General features: G+C 45.7%; 1 protein-coding gene across 4 annotated transcripts in view; it reads right to left on the bottom strand.

Annotated features, from left to right (window-relative positions):
- The window catches only part of LOC141126913 (N-acetylated-alpha-linked acidic dipeptidase 2-like), a 160632-nt gene that overhangs the window by 69835 nt on the left and 66663 nt on the right, over positions 1-24134 (bottom strand). For all 4 annotated transcript variants that reach the window (XM_073612969.1, XM_073612970.1, XM_073612973.1 and 1 more), the window contains 5 exons: positions 23859-23960; positions 15819-15944; positions 10701-10887; positions 10019-10112; positions 3303-3398 (listed from right to left, as the gene is read on the bottom strand). In XM_073612969.1, the coding sequence (XP_073469070.1) occupies positions 3303-3398; positions 10019-10112; positions 10701-10887; positions 15819-15944; positions 23859-23960 (605 nt within the window). The remainder of the gene's footprint in view (positions 1-3302; positions 3399-10018; positions 10113-10700; positions 10888-15818; positions 15945-23858; positions 23961-24134) is intronic.

Genomic DNA, 24134 nt, shown 5'->3' with positions numbered 1-24134 from the left:
ATTTTAAAAAAACGATTTTGACAGGATCATTAGACAATCAACATAAACTATACTTGCTCACTTGAGATGTGTAATTCCAGAAAACAATGATGCAAATTTAGTATTAAATTAGATTTATATGTAAAACAAATGTCAGGCTTGCAGCATTGTAACCATACACACACACAGAGGCGCAGGAATATTTTGTCAATAGGAGGAGTCAAATGTAGGGAAGTTCTTCTTACAGTCAGTGTCAGGGCTCAGACCATACGCCATACACTGCATCAAATTGGTCTGCATGGCTGTCGTCCCAGAAGGAAGCCTTTGCTAAAGATGCACAAGAAAGCCTGCAAACAGTTTTCTGAAGACAAGCAGACTAATGACATGGATTACTGGAACCATGTCCTGTGGTCTGATGAGACCAAGGTAAACTTATTTGGTTCAGATGGTGTCAAGTGTGTGTAGTGGCAACTAGGTGAGTAGTACAAAGACAAGTGTGTCTTGCCTACAGTCAAGCATGGTGGTGGGAGTGCCATGGTCTGGGGCTGCATGAGTGCTGCCGGCACTGGGGAGCTACAGTTCATTGAGGGAACCATGAATGTCAACATGTACTGTGACATACTGAAGCAGAGCATGATCCCCTCCATTCAGAGACTGGGCCACAGGGCAGTATTCCAACATGATAATGACCCCCAAACACATCTCCAAGATGACCACTGCCTTGCTAAAGAAGCTGAGGGTAAAGGTGATGGACTGGCCAAGCATGTCTCCAGACCTAAACCCTAATGAGCATCTGTGGGGTAACCTCAAACGGAAGGTGGAGGAGCACAAGGCCTCTAACATCCACCAGCTCAGCTCATCATGGAGGAGTAGAAGAGGACTCCAGTGGCAACCTGTGAAGCTCTGGAGAACTCTATATCCTTAAGGGTTAAGGCAGTTCTGGAAAATAATGGTGGCCACACAAATTGACCCTTTGGGCCCAATTTGGACATTTTCACTCAGAGGTGTACTCACTTTTGTTGCCAGCAGTTTAGACATTAATGACTGTGTGTTGAGTTATTTTGAGGGGACAGCAAAGTTACACTGTTATACAAGCTGTACACTCACTACTTTACATTGTAGCAAAGTGTCATTTCTTCAGTGTTGTCACATGAAAAGATATACTGTATATACTTGAGCATAGGCTGACCTGAATATAAGCCAAAGCACCTAATTTTACCGCAAAAAACTGGGAAAACTTATTGACTCGAGTATAAGCCTAGGGTGAGAAATGCAGCAGCTACTGTGGAAAAGAGGGTCAACAATGCCCATTTGCAGCCTCACTCTGCCCATCTGCATGCCTAATGTACCTGATCTTCAGAACACGGGCGCTAGGACATTCGGTCTAGTCGGCGGCTGTTAAGTGTAACAAAGCCCCGCCTCCTCCTTGTCCTTGAGTGAACACTGATTCAGTTTCCCAGCAGTGAGTCAGTGTTCTGCCTATCACGGACGAGGACGAGGAGAAGGCGGGGCTTTGTTACACTGGACGGTCGCCGACTAGACTGCATGTCACAGCGCCGGGAGATCTCCCAGGTGCATGAGACTGCAGATGGGCACAGCGACTCGAGTATTAGCAGAGGGGGTTTTTTCAGCACAAAAAACTCGGCTTATACTCAAGTATATATGGTAATAAAATATTTACAAAAATGTATGTATGACGAATATAATATATGATTGTCAGCTGTGCTGAAAGAAGCCTGCTCTTTACAGAGCTAGAATGGGGAACAAAGCAGTGACTTATCTACTAGATGCCTAAATCAGATCTTTCATTGAGACAAAGAAAGCTGCAAAGCAAGCGGCTCTTCCGTGTTGTCGGTTTAGCTATACAGTTGTACTCTGGAAACCCTTTGTTGTGTATTAAAATGTGTGTTCGTAAAACAAAGATTGCACATTAGATCATCAAAAAAAAAAAAAAAAAACAACTGAAATTAAATAAAAGTGTCCCAAAATCACAGTTTCTTTTAAAATCTGAGCTGTTAGGAGGTTGGGTATGTAGGTAAATTTAGAGATGAAGACCTACAAAACAGCAATTTTTAGTTCTAGGACACACCATCATCTATTTACATTATCTGTTGCTTTCAAAAAAGGACAGTTTTATTTTCCTTGTTAAAGGTGGTCATAGATGGATCAAAATTTGGCAGGTTCAGCAGGTAAGGGCTGAATTTCGATCACTCTGTGGCCCTCCCTATTGTCAAATGAACAAGTTGGAAAAACTTTGCGGCTGCAGCCACTGAGTGTATTCTGATAGCTCCAGCTGTAAGAATAAAATTGTCCTGGCCTGGGGATTCCTTCATCTTCATTTGTGTTGATGATGAAGAAGAAAATAAATCATCTATGGCTGGTTTTAGTTGTGCATCCAAAAGAGGACTTAGAATTACTTGTAACAGCCAATCAAATTTTTCGGGGTTTTTTGTTTGTTTTTTTACTAATGCATTAAATGAACCGCTAAAGGACTTCTAGGAAAATAAAACTTGGAACAGGGAAGGGTGTGGGATCTCGGCCTCTTCTCCTTCCAAATACTTTTGACCTGGAAATAAGTAATCTGACTACACAGTGTGGCAGAGGTGTGTAAGGGCTCTTTCACACGGGGAGTCTGTATGTCCGTTTTTCATCCTTCCGTTTTCAGATGAAAAACGGACATACATGTATCCCTATGGAGCGTCGGATGTCAGCGGTGACATGTCCGCTGACATCCAACCCGCTCTGATCCGAAAAGTGTAACGGAGGAAAACCCTACTTTTCCATCCGTTTTCGGATTGGATCGGGTGACGACGGACACTACGGTCCGTCATCATCCGATCCCCCATAGGGGAGAGCGGCGCTCTTACAGGTCCGTCGCTGCACAGTGTGCAGCGATGGACCTGTCATCTTTCTGCTCAGCGGGGATCAGCGGAGTGATCCCCGCTGAGCAAGCGGGTGTTCACGGGGCGGATCATCACTGATCCGCGCCATGTGAAAGAGCCCTAAATCTTAAGCCTAGCTGCACAGAAATTTTAAATCCTTTGGCAGATAAAACCTTATAAATATAGGTACCTAAACTGTACCTGGAGTTATGTTATATGTCTATGCAATCCTTTTATATGCACTGGCTGCTACAGCCGCTCGATGACTTCCACAGACCCCCTAACTAATCTTCAAGACTAATGATTATTTTTTTTTTTTTTAAACCATATGTGAAAAAGACAAAAATCGCTCTGGCAGTGAAAGGGTTAACAATTTTAGATACAAAAATCACTCCCCCCCCCCCCCAATAGGACACTGCTAAGGACTTTTCAAAGAGCTACCTGCTCGAAAAGTTGCCCACAAATCCAGGTCCGATATTATAGGAGACATTGAGATTTCCTTTCCATGCCTCTGGTGGAGCTGGTCCTCCCATAAGCCTGTATAGAAACAAAGAAAAAAAAATAACGAGCATTAGTTGGCGTCGTAGGATAGTTGTGACTGCTGTATGAATACAATGTAGAGAAGAGGCAGCTGTACAATGACGGGCCATTATCACTATAATGGCGATTTTTTTTTTTTTATCCCCTTTTTAGTGTATGGATGCACTTGCTCCTGATGAGTGGATAGAAGTCCACGAAACGTTGTCGAGCTTATTTTGATGCATCCATCTCATATTCATGATTCTAGATGGTTTATATTGCTCTACCACCCTGATATGTTATGCCTACTCCATTTGGGGGACTGTGATGTATATTATTTACTTTCTGGGTCATGTTGGTGACTATCCTCAATATGTATGTTGATACTTTGTGTTTTATATGGGTTGATCCATGCCCTATCTTTGGTCTAATAAAGAATACAATTTTTTTTACATATGTATATGGTTTTGTCTGGCTCTACCCCACACACCTCATCTAAAGTCCCCCCCTCTTTTTTGCAAAAGCAACCAGGGATGGAGGCGCAATATTCCCCGTTGCGTCTCATTTAAAGTCCCAAATATTCCCTTTTTTCTTTGACCTTTATATTACAGTCAAGGTTCATAGGACTTGTATAGCTGACCACAAACCACTTTCATGGTGAAGGAATCGGGGGGAGGTCTACCTTTATGAAGGTATGAGCCCCTGACAGAAGAGGAAAGGACACCCAATAACTTCACTCTTGCAAAATGCATGTAGAATACAGTAAACTCAACCAAACACGCTTAGAAAATGTCAATTGATAATGTATACACATGTAGCAATGTGGACTACAATTGCAAAGTACAGTGATTCTCCGGTATTTCTTTATCCCTCTAGTGCCCAGTGTTACTGACATAGTTGTGAGCCAAACTAAAGGGATTGTGGGGTTAGTAGTTTCTCACAATGGCAATTGCTCCGCATGACTACATTTCCCAGGGATCTTTGCTACCATCAAGGAGATTGCTGGGAGGAGCTATAAAAGAAGCCAGAGACCCACCCCAGGGTCTCTTCCTCCTGGGCCGGATGCGTGACGGGCCTCTCCGTGCATGGAGGGCGAGGTTGCGGCCTACCACGTGGGGTACAACATTCCAACTCGGATGAGAAGGGCCTAGCACTGCTTGCTGTTCGTCAGATAGCCACCTAGCACCACCTCGGTCATCCGACCACCCGTGCTTCGAGATTAGCATCGAGAGATCGCCACAGCGCATTCCCTCAAGAGCGTCGCTCCAGGAGCTGCTGGCCAGAAGGCATTGAATGGGCCTGGTCGTTGGTGAGAGGGCAATTGCCCACCATTACAAACCTTTCCTTATTACTTCACTGGGACACTGTGTACAGACAGCTTTACCTTGAGAATACTTTACTGCACCTGTCTTTGAACACTGTACATAGACATCTTTAGCTTCATCTATTTCAAGAAATCCCACTGTTTGCTATTGCACCTTATTGGATATAGTTAAAGCGCTCCGACTGCCGGTGAAGACCATCAGGCCTGCAACGGGGACATTGCTGTTATTACTGCTTAAAAGGGCCCTCATTCCATTTCTATTAAAGCTTGATCTCTCATTAGGATTTAAGGTTAAATAGGCCGGCCTGGGTTCCCCCTTTAGAAGTTTTGCCAGTATAAATACCTAACCCTTGCTTATCCTTTCAGGTCAGGTTCAAGTAGTATTCCACTGTACATATGTGTATATAATATACTGTTATCTCCAAATTAGCTTGATTTGTGTTATTAGAGGAATTCCTCTGCTGAGTTAGTACTGTTACCCAGTGCTCAGTAGATCCATTTCCTCCTCCTGTAGCAATATTCTTTGAATTATTCCAGTAAACGTTAATAGAACACAAAAGCATTGAGTTGTTTGACTTATTAATTACTTTAAGCTGGTGCAAAGATGTCTGAACCCAGAGTGTCAGGTGGGTTGGAATGTTCACAAGGTCATGGCGGTACAGATGAGCAGGTAAATCAAAGCAGTCCCCAAGGGGGTCGTGCTACACACACACACAATTACCAAAAGTTTTTGGATGCCTGCCTTTACACACACACAAACTTTAATGGCATCCCAGTCTTAGTCCGTAGGGTTCAATATTGAGTTTGCCATTGACCATTCTTCCAAAAGCACATTTGTGAGGTCAGGCACTGATGTTGGATGAGAAGGCCTGGCTTGCAGTCTCCGCTCGAAATCCTCCCAAAGGTGTTCTGTCGGGTTGAGGTCAGGGTTCTGTGCAGGCCAGTCAAGTTCCTCCATCCCACACTCGCTCATCCATGTCTTTATGGCCTTTGCTTTGTGCACTGGTCCAAATCATTTTGTGAAGGGGGGATTATGGTGTGGGGTTGTTTTTCAGGGGTTGGGCTTGACTCCTTCGTTCCAGTGAAGATGGGACATTTTGGACAATTTCATGATCCCATGTGGGAACAGTTTGGGGATGGCCTCTTCCTGTTCTAAAAGGACTGTGCACCAGTGCACAAAGCAAGGCCCACAAGACATGGATGAGCGAGTTTGGGGTGGAGGAACTTGACTGGCCTGCAGTCACAAGAGTCCTGACCTCAACCCGATAAAACACCTTTAGGATGAATTAGAGCAGAGACTGCGAGCCAGGCCTTCTTGTCCAACATCAGTGCCTAACCTTACAAATGCGCTTCTGGAAGAATGGTCAAACATTCCCATAGACACACTTCTAAACCTTGTGGACAGTCTACCCAGAAGAGTTGAAGCTGTTATAGCTGCAAAGGGTGGGCCAACTCAATATTGAACCCTACGGACTAAGACTGGGATGCCATTAAAGTTCATGAGCGTGTAAAGGCAGGTGTCCCAATACTTTTGGTAATATAGTGTATCTGCCGGCTAGGGAGCAGAGGTGATCCAGCAGCTGGGGTTAGTTTTTATGGTTTAAGGGCTTTTAGTCCTATTGCACTGATATTTTGGGAATACATTCAACTGCCTATACTGACTAAGCATTTTATTGCTAAAGAACTGTATAATGTACAATTATTATACTCCTTCTTATCACTGACCTGCTTCTAGAACCTACACAGAAAACTTTATGATAAAAAATGTAACTTATAATTCATGGGTGTATTGCTAGTGTTAAGCATAGCCTAAATGTTTTCTTCGTTCACTTTTAATATAGGTTCTGTCATTCTTTTCTGTGCCCCATTGGGGATATTTCTCATCATTTCCTGTCCTGGAGATGCAACAGGAAGCAAGAGGAAATCTCTACAAATTCAAGGGAATTTCCCTCTTAGTCGATTAACACTGCAACCCATGTCCCCAAAGGAAGATTTATCCTCACCCCTTGTTCAAGTGATAACTACAATTTTGGATTCCTCCTGTGTACTGTGACAATGCCCCCCAGGACATATATAGGGGCTGAATCTACCAAGTGGGGACCAAAATAGCAGAGCCACCGAAAGGGGGGTACCCCCGGAACTCTTGTAGAGGGCCCAGGCACACAGGGGGTCCCGGACAAAACAGGGTTCAGTGGGGTTGGATGGGAGAAAAATTTCAGAGAAAGGGAACAGGTGCATCCAAGCTGCTACCTCCTCTATAATGCCTGGTGAGCCTCAAGAACAGCGCACTCAGCCTGGGAAGTCTCTGTAAACCTCCATGTAATCCATGCAAAAATCCAGCAGCCAGCGGGAGAGGGAAGCTGGCAGCGCTGCGGGGGGATGAGGGGGGGACTTAATGTGGGCAGCCCAGGAAGGGGGGGGGATCAGTGCGGCAGGATGAGAGGACCATTACAGAATAATGCACCATATCTCTCGCTCCAGCAGCTGGAGAGGGGGAGAAACTGGCTTTCAGCTGCTGGAGGGAGAGACACAGTGCATTATTCAGTAATTCATGTAATAAAGAAAGAAAGCCTGGAGCCATGAAAGTCAGCTAAAACATTGTTTTCATTATTGTAGGTGAACAACATTAAAAAAATCCAACGCATTTGAGCCATCAGGCCTTAATCATGAGTAAGGCCTGATGGCTGAAACACGTTTGCGGTTTTGACTGTTCGCCTGCAATAATAAAACAATGTTTTAGCCGATTTTCATGGCACCAGCCTCTCTCCCTTTATTACATGAATTACTGTATAATGCACTGTGTCTATCCCTCCAGCAGCTGAAAGCCGGTTTCTCCCCCTCTCAAGCTGCTGGAGGGAGAGACACAGACAGCGTGCATTATTCTGTAATGGTCCTCTCGTCCCACCGCACTGATCCCCCCTCCCTGGGCTGCCCACATTTGAGTCCCCCGGCAGCGCTGCCAGCTTCCCTCTCCCGCTGGCACAGGTGGATGGAGAGTGGGTGAAGGGGCGAGTAAATATGTAATTTACCGTCCTCTTCCTTTTCTGAATTGGACACAGTGAGCGATCCTCTGTCTGTTCATTCATCTTTAGGGCATTTTCACACAGGGGCGGGGGGCGGGCATTGGCATTAAAGCGCCACTATTTTTAGTGGCGCTTTACTGTCATTTTAGCCATGCTTTTTGGCTGCTAGTAGGGATTGAAAGTGCCTCGACGGTAAAGCGCCACTAAAAAGGGGTTAATTTTGCCTGCAAAACGCTGCTGCCAAAGCGCTTTGCAGGCGCTGCTCATTGATTTCAATGGGCAGGGGCGCTTTAGGAGCGGTGTATACACTCCTAAAGTGCCCCAAAGATTCTGGTTGCAGGACTTTTTAACATCCCGCAAACGCACCGCTCCAGTGTGAAAGCACTCGGGCTTTCACACTGGAGTGACAGGAGAGGTGCTTTGCAGGCGCTATTTTTAGTGCTAAAAACCTGTAAAGCGCCTCAGTGTGAAAGTAGACTTAGTGCAGACCGTGTCCTCGATTGCTCTCTGCCTCAAAGTTGAGATGTCAGATATTTTATCTAACCCCCCCTCCTCTCAAACAGCATTGTATAAAAATAATAATAAAAAAAACAAAAAAAAAAACAACGTCAGCCCTGCCAGATAGCAACAAGAACTTGACAGTTCAAATTCTTCCCTACTCCGTCCAAAACATAAAAAGTTCTGGCTATATGCGTGCGTTTTACTTTTGTTATAGCAGAACCTCAGAAAAAAACAAAAACCCACACACACCCCACACTCCCTCAACTATAAAAATGAATAGCCCTTTAAAAATGAAATAGGAAGCCAAACTTTTGCTGCAATATTCACCTTCAATCTATAGATTGTTCTTTGCACTAGATCACAAGACTATTTTATTGTCGCTAGGAGGTACTCAGTCTGATGTCCTGCATCATTTAATCCCTTTCCTCTGAGCACAGGCTGTCCTGGACCCTCCCCAGCCTGTGACTGGACAATGAAAATAGAAGCAGTACAGTGATAATTTAGTCTACCACCCTGTTCTCTCCTCCAATCAGCATGCTTCTTGGAAGCACATTCATTTGCTTATTGTACTGTTTCCTCCTCTCAGACTCCAGCCCTGCTGTACAGGAACTGAAAGGCTGACCCAGGTCAAATTTACGTACTTACACTGCTTGTATTTAAAAAGACATTGTGACAAACCCAACCAGGACAGGGGCTTTTGGAGGGGACCGACTATGGGTGGGCCCTGGCTTTTAAAGGAACACTACTCTTTGGGAGGGGGTGTGCCTGGGGGATCCTTGGAGTGGTCTTGCTTCAGATTTGGGTCAATGTCTCCATGAAACACACAGATTTAGGTCATTTGTGCTCAAACCAGCAATGACTGCTTTAGACGGAAACTCAGAGCAGATGTTAATATGGTCAGCTCAAAGCAACCTGATACTTTGGTCTCCTGTTATAGTCTGTTTATTAAGGTGATATGTGTTTATTGTTAAATATTTCTCTCCCACTGTGCACCTCCTAGGTGTGAAATCCCATTATTAATTGATTGAGTCACCTATTGTTTCTGTCTGTCTGATCATCTCTTGGAGATGTGATTAATACTGTGACCACTTTACGTGGTTATCGAACCATTGTAGGATGTTTATAATTATTATAATGTGTAATGTATTTTGTATCCAAGGTTGTGGGCTTGGTGCCGCCCGAGTAAATAAAGATCCTCTGTTGTAACAGCTGCCCAAGGGTGGGTACTGAGTCACCTAGGTGGCTAGTTGTTTAATTAGTTTAACGTTTACATTCGTGGTTCCTTAGCTGTGTTAATTATATTCATGTTTACAAATTGCATTGTTAGAGTAATGTGATCAGGTTCTAACTGATCTTCTGTGCTATATATTCTGTGTGAATTTTCAATAAAGTGAGTTCCAGTTTGCATCTAAGCTAGTGTCGTCTAGTATCTTGGGTGCAATATTCAGCTATAATACCTGGTTCCTGGTTCCAGACTGGAGGAAGCTGTATCTTGACAAAGGCACCCATGCTGGGTACTGGACCGCTCCATCACATACATTTAATAATGTATTAAAGATTACAGAACTGTCTTTAGGTGTCTTTTATATCTGCCTAGAGTACAGCTTAAAGGGTAGTCTTGTGCGTTCTATTGTAACATGCAGCATTTTTTGAATACCTGTGCCCCTTCGCAAAGAGGTTACATAGTATATTTAGACACAGTGAGGATTGCTTTGATTAATCTACATTAACATTACTGGGTTAGATATCTTTTATAAAGAAGAGATTGCTTTTATCAAAAAACAACTTACTTAAGGATCTTTTCTGCATCATGGTAACCTATAGGATGGACAGGAATGCTGGGCAGTCCTACTCCTTCATCCGCATTGTATCTGTACATAAATTCTGCCCGGCAGAAAACAAATACAAAATTTCAGTTATAAAAATTTTTTAATTTTTTGTACCCAATGACACAACGTTGATGCATGCACACAAAACATAACACAGAAGGGTGTGGGCCTAGGTATATGCCATATTGGGAGCATGGGAAGTGGAAGGAAGGAGTCTGAGTCGTTCTGTGATACTGCACTGTTCTTTTGAACTCTTCTGGAATGACACTGCGTTTGGGGTGCCCAAGGCAGCACATGCCAGGCTCAGGGTCCCCTGCTGACCTAATGGGTACCACCTGTACCCACTCTGTTGGCAGCCCTGATCAACATAATTGGTTGTAACGATTATCGCACGATCAGAAACCATGCTGTTTGTTCCCTGATCGCTGTCGGAAGACCCAAAGCTGTCAGACTGTGGGGTCAAAAAACTAGAACATGCACAGTTGCCCATCTTTCGTTGTTAGATTTAATGTTTTTATACATTAATTTAGCTTACACGACAGGGGTCACAAAGCAGATTTTACCTCTTTCATTCAATGTCTGCTTTAAATGCATATATGTCTTACTAATTATGTAACTTTTCCATATTCTTTGTTTTACCAACCTTTAGCAGGGTAACCTGGAGTTAGAGGGTCTCCAGCTCCATTGAGATTCAGAACATTTCCTCTCTGAGCGGCTCCACCAGGTAAGTTCCAGCCATCCGGATAGGGTTTAACGCCAGGGGCGCAGTAATCAGCCGGATCAGAAAACAAGATGATTCCTTTGGCACCTGCTAATATAGCATTTTTTACCTGCAAGAAGGAATATACTACTGGGTCAATCTGCAATATAAAGGTGGAAGTTCACCCCAGAATTACTCTATAAACATTAAAAACAGCCATATAGCCATCCTATATGCTTAGCACCACTGTGTACTTTGGTTTAGGCTGTCCCAGCATTTAGCAATTGAAAAACTGATGGCCTTTTATGAGAGACACCAAGTAACTCAATGTGTTGCTCAGTCACCCCTTGTGCTATCCAAGTCTTCGACAGCATCAGGGAGGAAAGGAAGAGGAAACTTCTTCCCAGTCAAGTCTTTCAATCACAACATGTACTGTATATAACATGGTGGGGCTGAGCGACACCGTGGGGTTGATTTACTAAAGGCAACTAGACTGTGCACTTTGCAAAGTGCAGTTGCACTCTGCAGGTGCAATTGCTCCAGAGCTTAGTAAATGAGGTAAAGCTTCACTTTGCAAAGAACACCCAATCACATGCGAAGGAAAATAAAAAAAAACAGCATATTTGCTTGCACGTGAGTGGATGATGGATGTCAGCAGAGCTTCTGCTCATTTACTAAGCTCTGGAGCAACTGCTCTTGTAGAGTGCAACTGCACTTTGCAAAGTGCACAGTCAATTTGCCTTTAGTAAATCAACCCCCATGAGTTGCATGGTGTCACTCAGGAAAGTTGATGTGTTGATGTGTTGAACACAGAAGTCCGCCCAAACCTAAAAACGCTCCATCCTCTAAATTGATCTCAAACTAGCCATCGTCAAGGGGCAGGAGAGCACACACAGACCATAAAAGTAAACCTTACAATGTTAGCTCCCCTAATCAAAAATTAACCGCCCGAGTAAATAAAGATCCTCTGTTGTAACAGCTGCCCAAGGGTAAACTTGCACTTTAAAGGCAATGCAAAGAAGTGATGATGTGCAAAGAGTGGTCATCCACTGCATTCAATCCAAAATCATATTGCCGCAACTCTACAACAAAGCTAAAAACTGAAATGATGATGCCCTTTTGTGCAAGCCCCGGGCACCATGTGATCTTTTTTGTACAAATGTTAGAATGCACTACTGGAGGCAGCACAGGGTCTGCATTTATTTTACCTGTACTGACCATCAAACAAACAAACAAAAAAAAAAAAAAAGGGGGGGGGGGAAATGCCTTCAGGTTCCCTGAATTCTAAAGAGCCTTCAACTCCCCTATAACATTACCTACACCCCTTTTCTCGTATATTTTGCGCTCACTTCAGCCATAAATTTCCAGTATTGGCCAACAAAGGAGATCAATACAAGGAAAAGTTCTCCAGTTTGTCACTTCTGAGACTGGATGCTGCCCCCTCTAACCATGCTGCCCCAAGAACTAGTTCATACCTACTAATAACTTAATGACCTAGGGCCTAGTGCTATCATGATAATACAGCCCGGACAAGAGACCTCAAATCACAGGAGCAGCTAAGATACAATGAACAATGTGCTGACTGGTCTTGTCCTCTGACCTAGAATAGTTGAGCGAGATGTTACAGTTGGTGGACCTAAGCAGATCATTAACAGAAGATCTCCCCAGTAATTAGTGTGGAAGTATTAATTACAACATGACAGACGTAAGTTCAAGTTGTCAAAAAGGTCAGCTGGTGAGATTTTTCACCTGTTGGAAGCAGGGAAATACATTTACTAAGTAAACCACAATCCACTGGGGGATGTAACTAAATAAATTAACCTCTGGTCTTCCATACATTCCAGAAATAACAGCCTTGGCTGTTGAAGTGGGAGTTACCGCACATTAAGCAGAGGACACTATAGGAAAATACATGTTGTTTTAAGGCTGAGCCATCACCTAATCAGGACACCAGTTGTATTTAGCTGAAAGAGTACCATTATTCTGGAGTCCAAAGGATCTGGGGTCCAGAAGACCCACTAGACCAGATTGTCATTGTTCCAAAAAGGAGGCCCAAAAGACCTGTGTGCCATTGTCCAGAGGGTTCAGAGGACCACTGTGATATTGTTCTGAGGCCCTGTAGACCAGGGTACCATTGCTCTGTGTCACAGATTACCCATGTGCAATGTATAATGGACCCAAAAGGACCAATCGATCATTGTTCTGGAACTTTGATTACAACAGTAATGCTGCTATTTTTTTCTGTTTTTTTAAATGCCCACGCTCTTGCACATGAAAGTTGTCTGCCTGTTATGTTGCCCTATAGGCTTCCAGACATGTCAGAGATTAGTTCCTAATCAAATTATCGGCTGTAATCTACAGATCTGGTCATGGCCTATTACCATTTATAAATCATAGTCTATACCTCTGTTAATGTACTTGTAGCGCCCTCCTCTACTTAGCCTGCTTAGTAAATTTAGTTCTTGGCCTCATTGTAGTGAGTGGAGCAGCGATTGATTAGTTTGTCTGGTTCTGGGAGCTGAGAGTTTGATCCCCCCCCCCAAAAAAAAAACAAAAAGTTTCCAGAGTATAGGACAGGGAGACTCAAATGATCAGTGTGAATATTTGCCATGCCCCAGAAGGAGGCATCCAAAAGGTGGCTGGGGAGGTGATTAATGTTTAGGAAGCCTTGCCAGAGTGTTCTTTTCCCTTCAAGGGAGGGTTCTGGCTCTCTTGAGGCTCCTGCCCCTGGAGGCAGCTTGAACGGTGCTTAGTTGTAGTGAATCAGTGGCTGCCCCAGGCTGGGGTAAGGGTAAATTGTTACATGCTCAGTTCCTGGGCACCCACCTATGCTATAAAAAGGGGAACAGCTGAGGTCCAAGAGTTCCCGGGGTCCAGTGGGTTCCAGACTACATTGTGCAATCATCTGACACTGCTAAGGACACAGAAGTTTCCAGAAGACATCCAGCCATGGACAATGCTGTTATGGAATTTCACCCCACTGGTGGTATGCCTGGGCCATTACATTACTCTAGTTAGGGCTAGGCAAAATATGTTGTTTCCAATGCAACATCTACTAAGTTAGTGTGTAGTGACATGGGACAGCGCTTTGTCAAAGGAATTCTGCACATTATTCATCTCTAAGTCAGGGAACTGCCTTAATGTTAGATTCTTCACATGACCACAGTCTCTGCCTGGTCCCGAACATTGATAAGCGTGCTCCCCACAAAAGGTACTCCAACATACATAGGTGCAGATGACACCGCTCACAAGCTTTACAAGAGAAACACAAAAACTGCAGGCTGGGCTTCAGAAGCTTCTGGGCTGAGAGCTAGAAGAAGATTGCCAATGGATGTATGCTGGAGGGTACTGCACTGAAGTCCTGGTCTGGAGAAAAATCTTTATCTCCCTCACTGAGGATCTTTCTCTGGATGCTGAGTGGTAGACAGCTCCTGGGACACAAAGTAAAGAACTTACTGGGGAAGTGTCAGGGGGGAACCAAGTGCCAAAAGGGACTGCTGCTGTAGGGTCCTAGATACAATGGTCATTCTCTGCTACCTACAGGAAGAGTTGCTATTAGAAGAATAGTGAGAAGTTTGTCCTCCCATTATTGTTATTAATCAGTTTGGAGTATCCTATGACCCTAAACCCCTGTTTCAACACGTCTGGGAATCCATTCAAAAAGCTGGTCTGGATGATATTTTAAGGGCTTCAAACAAAATTAGTTGACTCGATGGCAAGAAAAAATAAATAAAAATAATAATGTAGCAAGGTCCCGAACTTCTAGAGGCCTAATGGTGACCTCCCGAGTCAGGGAGAGCTGACATGCTTCTTGGTAGAGTGGGTTTACGAGGCATGGTGGGTGTAATACAAGCTGAAGTACTGGGCGCCAGACACTTTTCGAATGCAAAAAGATTTATTGTCTCTTGAACAAGTACTGTGGGAGAGAGGGTTAGAGCCAGGACTCCCTTAAGTAGATGCAATGACAATTGACAGACTCCAAGACTTCTATAGGTAGACAGCTATACAGTAGAAGTCCTCCAGCCGCACACCACTTCTGTATGGGTAGGACCGCTGTCTCCTATGGCAACAAATCCTGTAACAGTCACTAACGGTTTGTACTTAACTATTGTACTTAACTATTGGTAACACAATAGTTCTCCTCGCACTCTACAGTCTCACTGTAGGTCTTTACTCACTGAGCTCCCAGTCTCTCATTAGACTCACAGACCCAATAGCCACTGGATCCCCTGAGCTCTTCCACTTCCATAACTCAGTATTTTCCTCAAGCATCACCCTCGCTTCCCAGCTGGGTCCCTGGCTTGGCACTCCTCAAACATCACCTCTGCTATCCCGTTGGGTCCCTGGCTTGGCACTTGCTGAAGTTTTCCCACTTCTTCACCATCCCCTGCTGGTGAGAAGACCCGTACTGGCTACAGCTTACTCACAATAGTCTCTGGTAACAAAGTGGATGGTCCCTTAGTGGCGACAACTTCCCCTCTACCTTCGACCACAACTGGTTCCCCGTTAGGCTGAACCGTTACTCTCGGTTCGACTCCAATACTGCAGTCCCAACCCTGTGCTGCTTCTCCTACTTCTGGATAGGCCCTCGGACAGCCTAGCAGCCAGATGTGCCTGGTATAGGCCTCTTTCTTACGGCCTAGCAGCCCGGGGCAGCATAACACACGTCCACCCAGACAGACGGCCAGGTGGCACAGAACCCCGATCACCTGACACTCCACCCAAATAAATAGGCTCTCCCAGCAGGCCAAGGGACTAAAGAACCCCCCACCCCCCACCAATTGGCTGAGACACTCCATTCATTCTTAACCTGACCTTGCTAAGCCCTTGTCTATCTAATGTCACTAGCATAATGCCACCTAGCGACAGAAAAGAAAAAGGTGCAGCAAGTCCAGAACTAGAGAGAAATCATTGGATCTACTAAACAATTAACAAGGGCAAACTAAATTTACTTAGAGACCCTGCCTAAACACCAGGGTGCTACAATAATATGTTCTGACGAGCGATTTTTCTACAAATGCTCAAAAATCGAATTGCATATAGCTAGCATAACTTTCCTACCTTATTTCCTCGGAAGATCTTGCCGTATCTGGCGATCACAATTTTCCCAGTGCAGTTGATACTCAAGTTTCTCTGCAGATAGAAGAAGTCTTCAGTGCGTGCGTAGTTCACGTACACCAGGTCTCCCTGCAAAATAAAAAATACGTTATATTTTGGCAGGTGGAAAAAAACAAGAAACACATCAGCTTGTTTATATGGTTCAGCAGCTGACCACTCATGGCTCAACCCTACAGTAGACAAGGAGCAATGATACTAATCTCTGAAGACCTCTATGGGCAATCTTAGATGTCAATGGTAGATATAGCCTGTAGCAGTCACAGCAAAGCGCTATGGGTCTCTTCCTTAAGTTTTATCAGACCACTGCAGAGAGAGACTGCTACTCTCAAAGAACATGACTGGCCATCTCTGCAGCCTTCCCATTTTCCATGTGCCCCAAATTTTAGGCTGCTTCTTGGGTACCATTTCACTAAGGGAAGTGAGAACTTTACGTGAACACATTTTTAAGACTGCAAAATGTATCTCTTCCTCCTTCCTTTTACGCTTTGGTTGGGCTTGAATAAATAAGGAATTCACAAATCTAAAATCATAATGCAGTAGTAGGTTTGCCTTTTAGCACTGGGATCAATTCTTAAGTTTTTAAATTCATGAACGGTAGGGATGAGCCGAACACCCCCCGGTTCGGTTCGCACCAGAACCCGCGAACGGACCGAAAGTTCGCACGAACGTTAGAACCCCATTGACGTCTATGGGACTCGAACGTTCGAAATCAAAAGTGCTCATTTTAAAGGCTAATTTGCATGGTATTGTCCTAAAAAGGGTTTGGGGACCCGGGTCCTACCCCAGGGGACATGTATCAATGCAAAAAAAACTTTTAAAAACGGCCGTTTTTTCGGGAGCAGTGATTTTAATGATGCTTAAAGTAAAAAAAAAAAAGTGAAATATTCCTTTAAATATCGTACCTGGGGGGTGTCTATAGTATGCCTGTAAAGTGACGCGTGTTTCCCATGTTTAGAACAGTCCCTGCACCAAATGTCATTTTTAAAGGAAAAAATCTCATTTAAAACTGCTTGCGGGTTTAATGTCATGTCGGGTCATGGCAATATGGATGAAAATCAGTGAGACAAACGGCATGGGTACCCCCCAGTCCATTACCAGGCCCTTTGGGTCTTGTATGGATATTAAGGGGAACCCCGCACCCAAATTAAAATAAGGAAAGGTGTGGGGCCACCAGGCCCTATATACTCTGAACAGCAGTATACAGGCGGTGCAAACAAGACAGGGACTGTAGGTTTGTTGTTAAGTAGAATCTGTTTGTAATTTTGAACATTTTTAACGTGTTTAGCTCCAGCCAAAAAATCTTTTCTAAGCTTTTTGGAAAACATAGGGAAGGGTTATCACCCCTGTGACATTTGTTTTGCTGTCTTTCCTCCTCTTCAGAAGATTTCACCTCACTTTTTTGTCCCAATGAAAAATGTTTTTTGAAAATTTGGGTTTTTTTGTGGAACAAGGATTGGAAAGCATCAGTGGAAAGGAGAAATTGTTTTCCCATATTAACTCTTACAGGAAAGAATTTCCCTTCCTAGGGGTAGATTTCATCTCACTTCCTGTTGTCTCCTTCCGTTTGCAAGTAGGAGTCGTTTGTAAGTTAGATGTTTGAAAGTAGGGTCCTGCCCTATATACTCAGCAGAAATTTGGGCCTTAGGTGTTGCTGTGGCCACAACACTGTAAGCCCTCACAGGGCCCTGCTGTGAAATATTAGATCAAGAATTGTAATTACATGCCCCTGTTGAACAGGAGCTGAAAAATTAGGCCTTAGGCACTGGTGCTGGTGCCACAACACTGCAACCCCTCACAGACACTCTAGTTGGAACGCAGGAACGAGCCCTGCTGCAAAGTATTGCTTCAAAAATTTTAATTACACGCCCCTGTTAGACAGGGGCAGAAAAATTGGGCCTTAGGCACTGGTGCTGGTGCCACAACACTGCAACCCCTCACAGACACTCTAGTTGGAACGCAGGAACGAGCCCTGCTGCAAAGTATTGCATCAAAAATTGTAATTACACGCCCCTGTTAGACAGGGGCAGAAAAATTGGGCCTTAGGCACTGGTGCTGGTGCCACAACACTGCAACCCCTCACAGACACTCTAGTTGGAACGCAGGAACGAGCCCTGCTGCAAAGTATTGCATCAAAAATTGTAATTACACGCCCCTGTTAGACAGGGGCAGAAAAATTGGGCCTTAGGCACTGGTGCTGGTGCCACAACACTGCAACCCCTCACAGACACTCTAGTTGGAATGCAGGAACGAGCCCTGCTGCAAAGTATTACATCAAAAATTGTAATTACACGCCCCTGTTAAACAGGGGCTGAAAAATTGTGCCTTAGGCACTGGTGGTGGCGCCCAGAACCAAAAATGTTCTTACAAGCTATCAGCGTGATGATTGAGGAGGAAGAGGATAATTACTCAGGGATAGTCACTCAGCATCAGCATAGGCAGTCTTTGAAGGGATCTGAGATTTCAAAAAAAATTATTCGGTTACATCAGCATCAGGTGCTTGGTAGCTGGTGGTGATCCAAGACTCATTCATTTTTATGAAGGTCAGCCGATCGACCGAGTCGGTGGACAGACGCACCCTGTGATCGGTTACCACGCCTCCAGCAGCACTGAATGTGCGTTCCGAAAGAACGCTGGATGCAGGACAGGCCAGTAGCTCAATTGCATACTGTGCAAGCTCTGGCCAGTGATCCATCCTCAAGACCCAGTAACCCAGAGGATTTTCGGTGGGAAAGGTGTCCAAGTCTGATCTTGCCCCTAGGTATTCCTGCACCATGTAAAACAGACGCTGGCGATGGTTGCTGGAACCGATCATACCTTGGGGCTGCGGACCAAAAAATTGTCTGAACGCATCGGTCAGACGGCCACCTTCTCCACCGCTCCTTCTTTGACTGACCGAAGCCTCAGCAACACGTTGTCCAGAAACAGGAGTTTGTAACCTCCCAGTCTCTGGGAACGCGTTGCACAGACCTTTCTGCAAGGCCTCCCGAAGATGTTTCATCCTCTGCTCCCTCTGCGATGGCAAGATAAGGTCCGCAACCTTACCCTTGTAACGTGGATCAAGGAGGGTTGCCAGCCAGTATTGGTCCTTCTCCTTGATACCACGAATACGAGGATCCTTACGCAGGCTTTGCAGGATCAGGGAGGCCATGCAGCGTAGGTTTGCTGAGGCATTCGGTCCGGAGTCCTCTGGGTCACTAAGAACGACATGGTCCGCAGCCACCTCCTCCCAGCCACGTACAAGTCCATGTGTTTCTTGGGACTGATCCCTTAAAGACTGCTGCTGATGCTGAGTGCCAGGCTCCACCTCCATACTGACACAATCTTCCTCCTCCTCCTCTTCCTCCTCGTCCTCTTCCTGTGTGATCGGCGGGCACGCAGGAACACTGTCTGGATAAAGGGGGCCTTGAGAGCTAAGGAAGTCCTCCTCTTCCTGCCTCTGTTCTGCCTCAAGTGCCCTGTCCATTATTCCACGCAGCGTGTGCTCCAACAGGTGGACAAGGGGGACAGTGTCACTGATGCATGCACTGTCACTGCTCACCATCCTCGTGGCCTCCTCGAATGGTGACAGGACAGTGCATGCATCCCTGATCATGGCCCACTGGCGTGGGGAAAAAAAACCAAGCTCCCCTGACCCTGTCCTGGTGCCATAGTCGCACAGGTACTCATTGATGGCCCTCTGCTGCGTGTGCAGCCGCTGCAGCATGGCCAACGTTGAGTTCCACCTGGTGGGCATGTCACAGATTAGGCGGTTCTTGGGCAGGTTAAACTCCTTTTGGAGGTCCGTCAGCCGAGCACTGGCATTATATGACCGGCGGAAATGCACACAGACTTTCCTGGCCTGCCTCAGGACATCCTGTAAGCCCGGGTACCTGCCCAAGAACCGCTGCACCACCAAGTTAAGGACGTGAGCCAAACAGGGCACATGGGTCATTTGTCCCTGTCGGAGGGCAGAGAGGAGGTTGGTGCCATTGTCGCAAACCACCATTCCTGCCTTAAGTTGGCGTGGCGTCAACCACCTCTGAACCTGCCCCTGCAGAGCTGACAAAACCTCTGCCCCAGTGTGGCTCCTGTCCCCCAAGCACACCAGCTCAAGCACCGCATGGCATCTTTTGGCCTGCGTACTTGCGTAGCCCCTTGAACGCCTACGGAGCACCGCTGGTTCCGAGGAAGAGGCCATGGAGGAAGAAGAAGAGGAGGGGGTGGAGGAGAGAGGTGTGTCACAATCAGCATTTTGGAGGCGTGGTGGCGGAACAACCTCCAACACTACTGCACCTTGTCCTGCATCCTTCCCAGCTGCCAGCAGAGTCACCCAATGCGCCGTGAAACTTAGGTAACGTCCCTGTCCATGCCTGCTGGACCATGAGTCAGCGGTAATATGCACCTTACCGCTGACCGCCCTGTCCAGCGAGGCATGGACATTGCCTTCCACATGCCGGTAGAGAGCCGGAATCGCCTTCCGTGAGAAAAAGTGGCGTTTGGGTACCTGCCACTGAGGAACCGCACATTCCACAAACTCACGGAAGGGGGCAGAGTCTACCAACTGAAAAGGCAGCAGTTGAAGTGCTAGCAATTTTGCCAAGCTAGCATTCAACCGCTGGGCATGTGGATGGCTGGGAGCAAACTTCTTTCGGCGGTGCAGCAGCTGGGGCAGGGAAATTTGCCTGGTACAATCTGACGTCGGTGTACCAAAAGCAGATTGCCCACAAGTACTTGGCTGTGACACACCTAATTCTACACCTTCATTCCTCTCACTGCAGGTCTCAGAGAGGACTGAAGGTCTAGTGGGGTTGGAAATCTCAGCTGATGAGGAGCAAGGAGAGATCCTCTTTGTTCTTTGGTGTGGGTCTTTTAGATACGCTTGCCAACGAACTGCATGGCAGGTCAACATATGTCTGGTCAAGCATGTGGTACCCAAGCGGGAGATGTTTTGGCCACGCGAGATACGCTTGAGACATATGTTGCAAATAGCAGCGGTGCGATCTGATGCACTCGTCTCAAAAAAGGCCCACACCAAAGAACTTTTTGAATAACGCGCAGAGACTGCAGCGCCCTGCACATGTGGAGCTTTGGGGTGTGATGCAGTCAATGTGCTGCCCTTAGGCTGGCCCCTGGAGGGCATCCTGCCTCGTTGGTGATGTGCCGCCGCCTCCTCCTCCTCCTCCTCCTCCTCCTCCTCTCTCCTATCAGGCACCCACGTTGAGTCAGTGACCTCATCATCCCCTCCCTCCTCATCACTGGAGCAAACCTGGCAGTATGCTGCAGCAGGGGGAGCATGACTGCCAGATTGCTGTCCTTCTTGGGCACCCCCTCTGTCCGTGCTCATGTTACTGCCTTCATCGAGCTCAGTATTGTCATCAGAGCCTTCCAAACGCTGGGCATCCTCCTGGAGCATGTACCCAACACTGTGGTCAAACAGTTCGAGGGAATCCTCATGAGGACATGGTGGAGCTAGGGAAGGAGTCACTGATGACATTGAGCTGAGGGAAGAGGCCGCTGCTTTGCCAGACAAAGCACCCTGGGCATGGGTGAGAGAGGATGAGGAGGATGAGGACGGCTTGGTCATCCACTCGACCAAGTCTTCCGCATGTTGCGGCTCAACACGGCCAGCTGCCGAAAAAAAGGCCAAGCGTGTCCCATGGCCACGTGCTGATGAGGATGCACCGTCTCCACGACCAGCACTAGACACAGAGCCTGCTTGCCCTCTCTTATTGGCTTGTGACTGTCTGCCTCTCCTTCTTGGCCTTCCAGACATACTAATGGCCTGTAGCTGCACTAAGCTGGGATAGAACACCTGTAATTTTCTTCAAGAAGCTTTATATACTGTAACCAGACAAGCCTGCCTGTCAGTAGGAAGATAACAGGAACGGATCTAGCTGAACACTGTGAGCAGGACGCACTGTACTAAATGTAAATAGTCTAGCTGCCTGACCGTGGTACTAATAGGATCAAATAGAACACCTGTAATTTTCTTCAGGTAGCTTTATATACTGTAACCAGACAAGCCTGCCTGTCAGTAGGAAGATAACAGGAACGGATCTAGCTGAACACTGTGAGCAGGACGCACTGTACTAAATGTAAATAGTCTAGCTGCCTGACCGTGGTACTAATAGGATCAAATAGAACACCTGTAATTTTCTTCAGGTAGCTTTATATACTGTAACCAGACAAGCCTGCCTGTCAGTAGGAAGATAACAGGAACGGATCTAGCTGAACACTGTGAGCAGGACGCACTGTACTAAATGTAAATAGTCTAGCTGCCTGACCGTGGTACTAATAGGATCAAATAGAACACCTGTAATTTTCTTCAGGTAGCTTTATATACTGTAACCAGACAAGCCTGCCTGTCAGTAGGAAGATAACAGGAACGGATCTAGCTGAACACTGTGAGCAGGACGCACTGTACTAAATGTAAATAGTCTAGCTGCCTGACCGTGGTACTAATAGGATCAAATAGAACACCTGTAATTTTCTTCAAGTAGCTTTATATACTGTAACCAGACAAGCCTGCCTGTCAGTAGGAAGATAACAGGAACGGATCTAGCTGAACACTGTGAGCAGGACGCACTGTACTAAATGTAAATAGTCTAGCTGCCTGACCGTGGTACTAATAGGATCAAATAGAACACCTGTAATTTTCTTCAGGTAGCTTTATATACTGTAACCAGACAAGCCTGCCTGTCAGTAGGAAGATAACAGGAACGGATCTAGCTGTACACTGTGAGCAGGACGCACTGTACTAAATGTAAATAGTCTAGCTGCCTGACCGTGGTACTAATAGGATCAAATAGAACACCTGTAATTTTCTTCAGGTAGCTTTATATACTGTAACCAGACAAGCCTGCCTGTCAGTAGGAAGATAACAGGAACGGATCTAGCTGAACACTGTGAGCAGGACGCACTGTACTAAATGTAAATAGTCTAGCTGCCTGACCGTGGTACTAATAGGATCAAATAGAACACCTGTAATTTTCTTCAGGTAGCTTTATATACTGTAACCAGACAAGCCTGCCTGTCAGTAGGAATTTAACAGGAACGGATCTAGCTGAACACTGTGAGCAGGACGCACTGCACTAAATGTAAATAGTCTAGAAGATAACAGGAACGGATCTAGCTGAACACTGTGAGCAGGACGCACTGCACTAAATGTAAATAGTCTAGAAGATAACAGGAACGGATCTAGCTGAACACTGTGAGCAGGACGCACTGCATTAAATGTAAATAGTCTAGATAGAAGATAACAGGAACGGATCTAGCTAAACTGAATACAGTGTATATATATATATGCAACACCTGGGATGCATATATATACACACAATACACTGTAAGTGCAGCTAACTGACTGACTGTTCTGCCTAATCTATCTAACTCAAATCAAATGACACTGTCTCTCTCTCTCTCTATCTCTCAGCACACCGGAACACACACTACACAGGGCCGCCGTGCAGGCGGCCTTATATAGTGTGGGGTGTGTACTAAATCCCCTGAGCCATAATTGGCCAAAGCCACCCTGGCTTTGGCCAATTACAGCTCTCTCTACTGACGGCGCTGTGATTGGCCAAGCATGCGGGTCATAGTGCATGCTTGGCCAATCATCAGCCAGCAATGCACTGCGATGCCGCAGTGAATTATGGGCCGTGACGCGCCACACGAATTTAGCGCGAACGGCCCATAACGTTCGCAATTCGGCGAACGATCGAACAGCCGATGTTCGAGTCGAACATGGGTTCGACTCGAACACGAAGCTCATCCCTAATGAACGGTGTAATTGTACTGCATTTCTGTGTAGGATTTTGCCAAGTGCTATGGTTCCATTCCACAAAAAACTGGAGTTTAAACTTAATTGGACTTAGTAGTCCTAGTGTTTGAGACAACTATAGGGAACTGTCACTTGCAAGCTGCTCTGCAGAAGAATGCATCAGGAGTGCATAAAAACAAACACCTAGAAGTGAAATAGGTCCAGATGCCAGCGTTAGGACTGCTTACCTCTGGTTCCCCCTGAGCCGAAAAGGCATTATATGGAGGGACTATATCTGTGAAGTTTTCATAGCCATCCGGAGGTGGTTCTGATAAAGAAGTGTTAAACACCTGGAAAAACAAGAATTTATTCTAGGTTAAAAGCTTTTTTAAAGTGCCAGTTTAAATCAATATTGATTAGTTAAAATAGCAGAGGCTCAGTACTCTAAAGGACAGAATGGCCAACCTGTGAAGGCAAAACCAAGAGATTGTATACAGTATAATAGCTGCATTAAATATCATGTA

The sequence above is a fragment of the Aquarana catesbeiana genome, linkage group LG02, assembly GCF_042186555.1.
Source record: "Aquarana catesbeiana isolate 2022-GZ linkage group LG02, ASM4218655v1, whole genome shotgun sequence".
NCBI lineage: Eukaryota > Metazoa > Chordata > Amphibia > Anura > Ranidae > Aquarana > Aquarana catesbeiana.
Note: the sequence above shows the minus strand (reverse complement) of the source record. Positions and strands in the feature narration are given on the sequence as shown.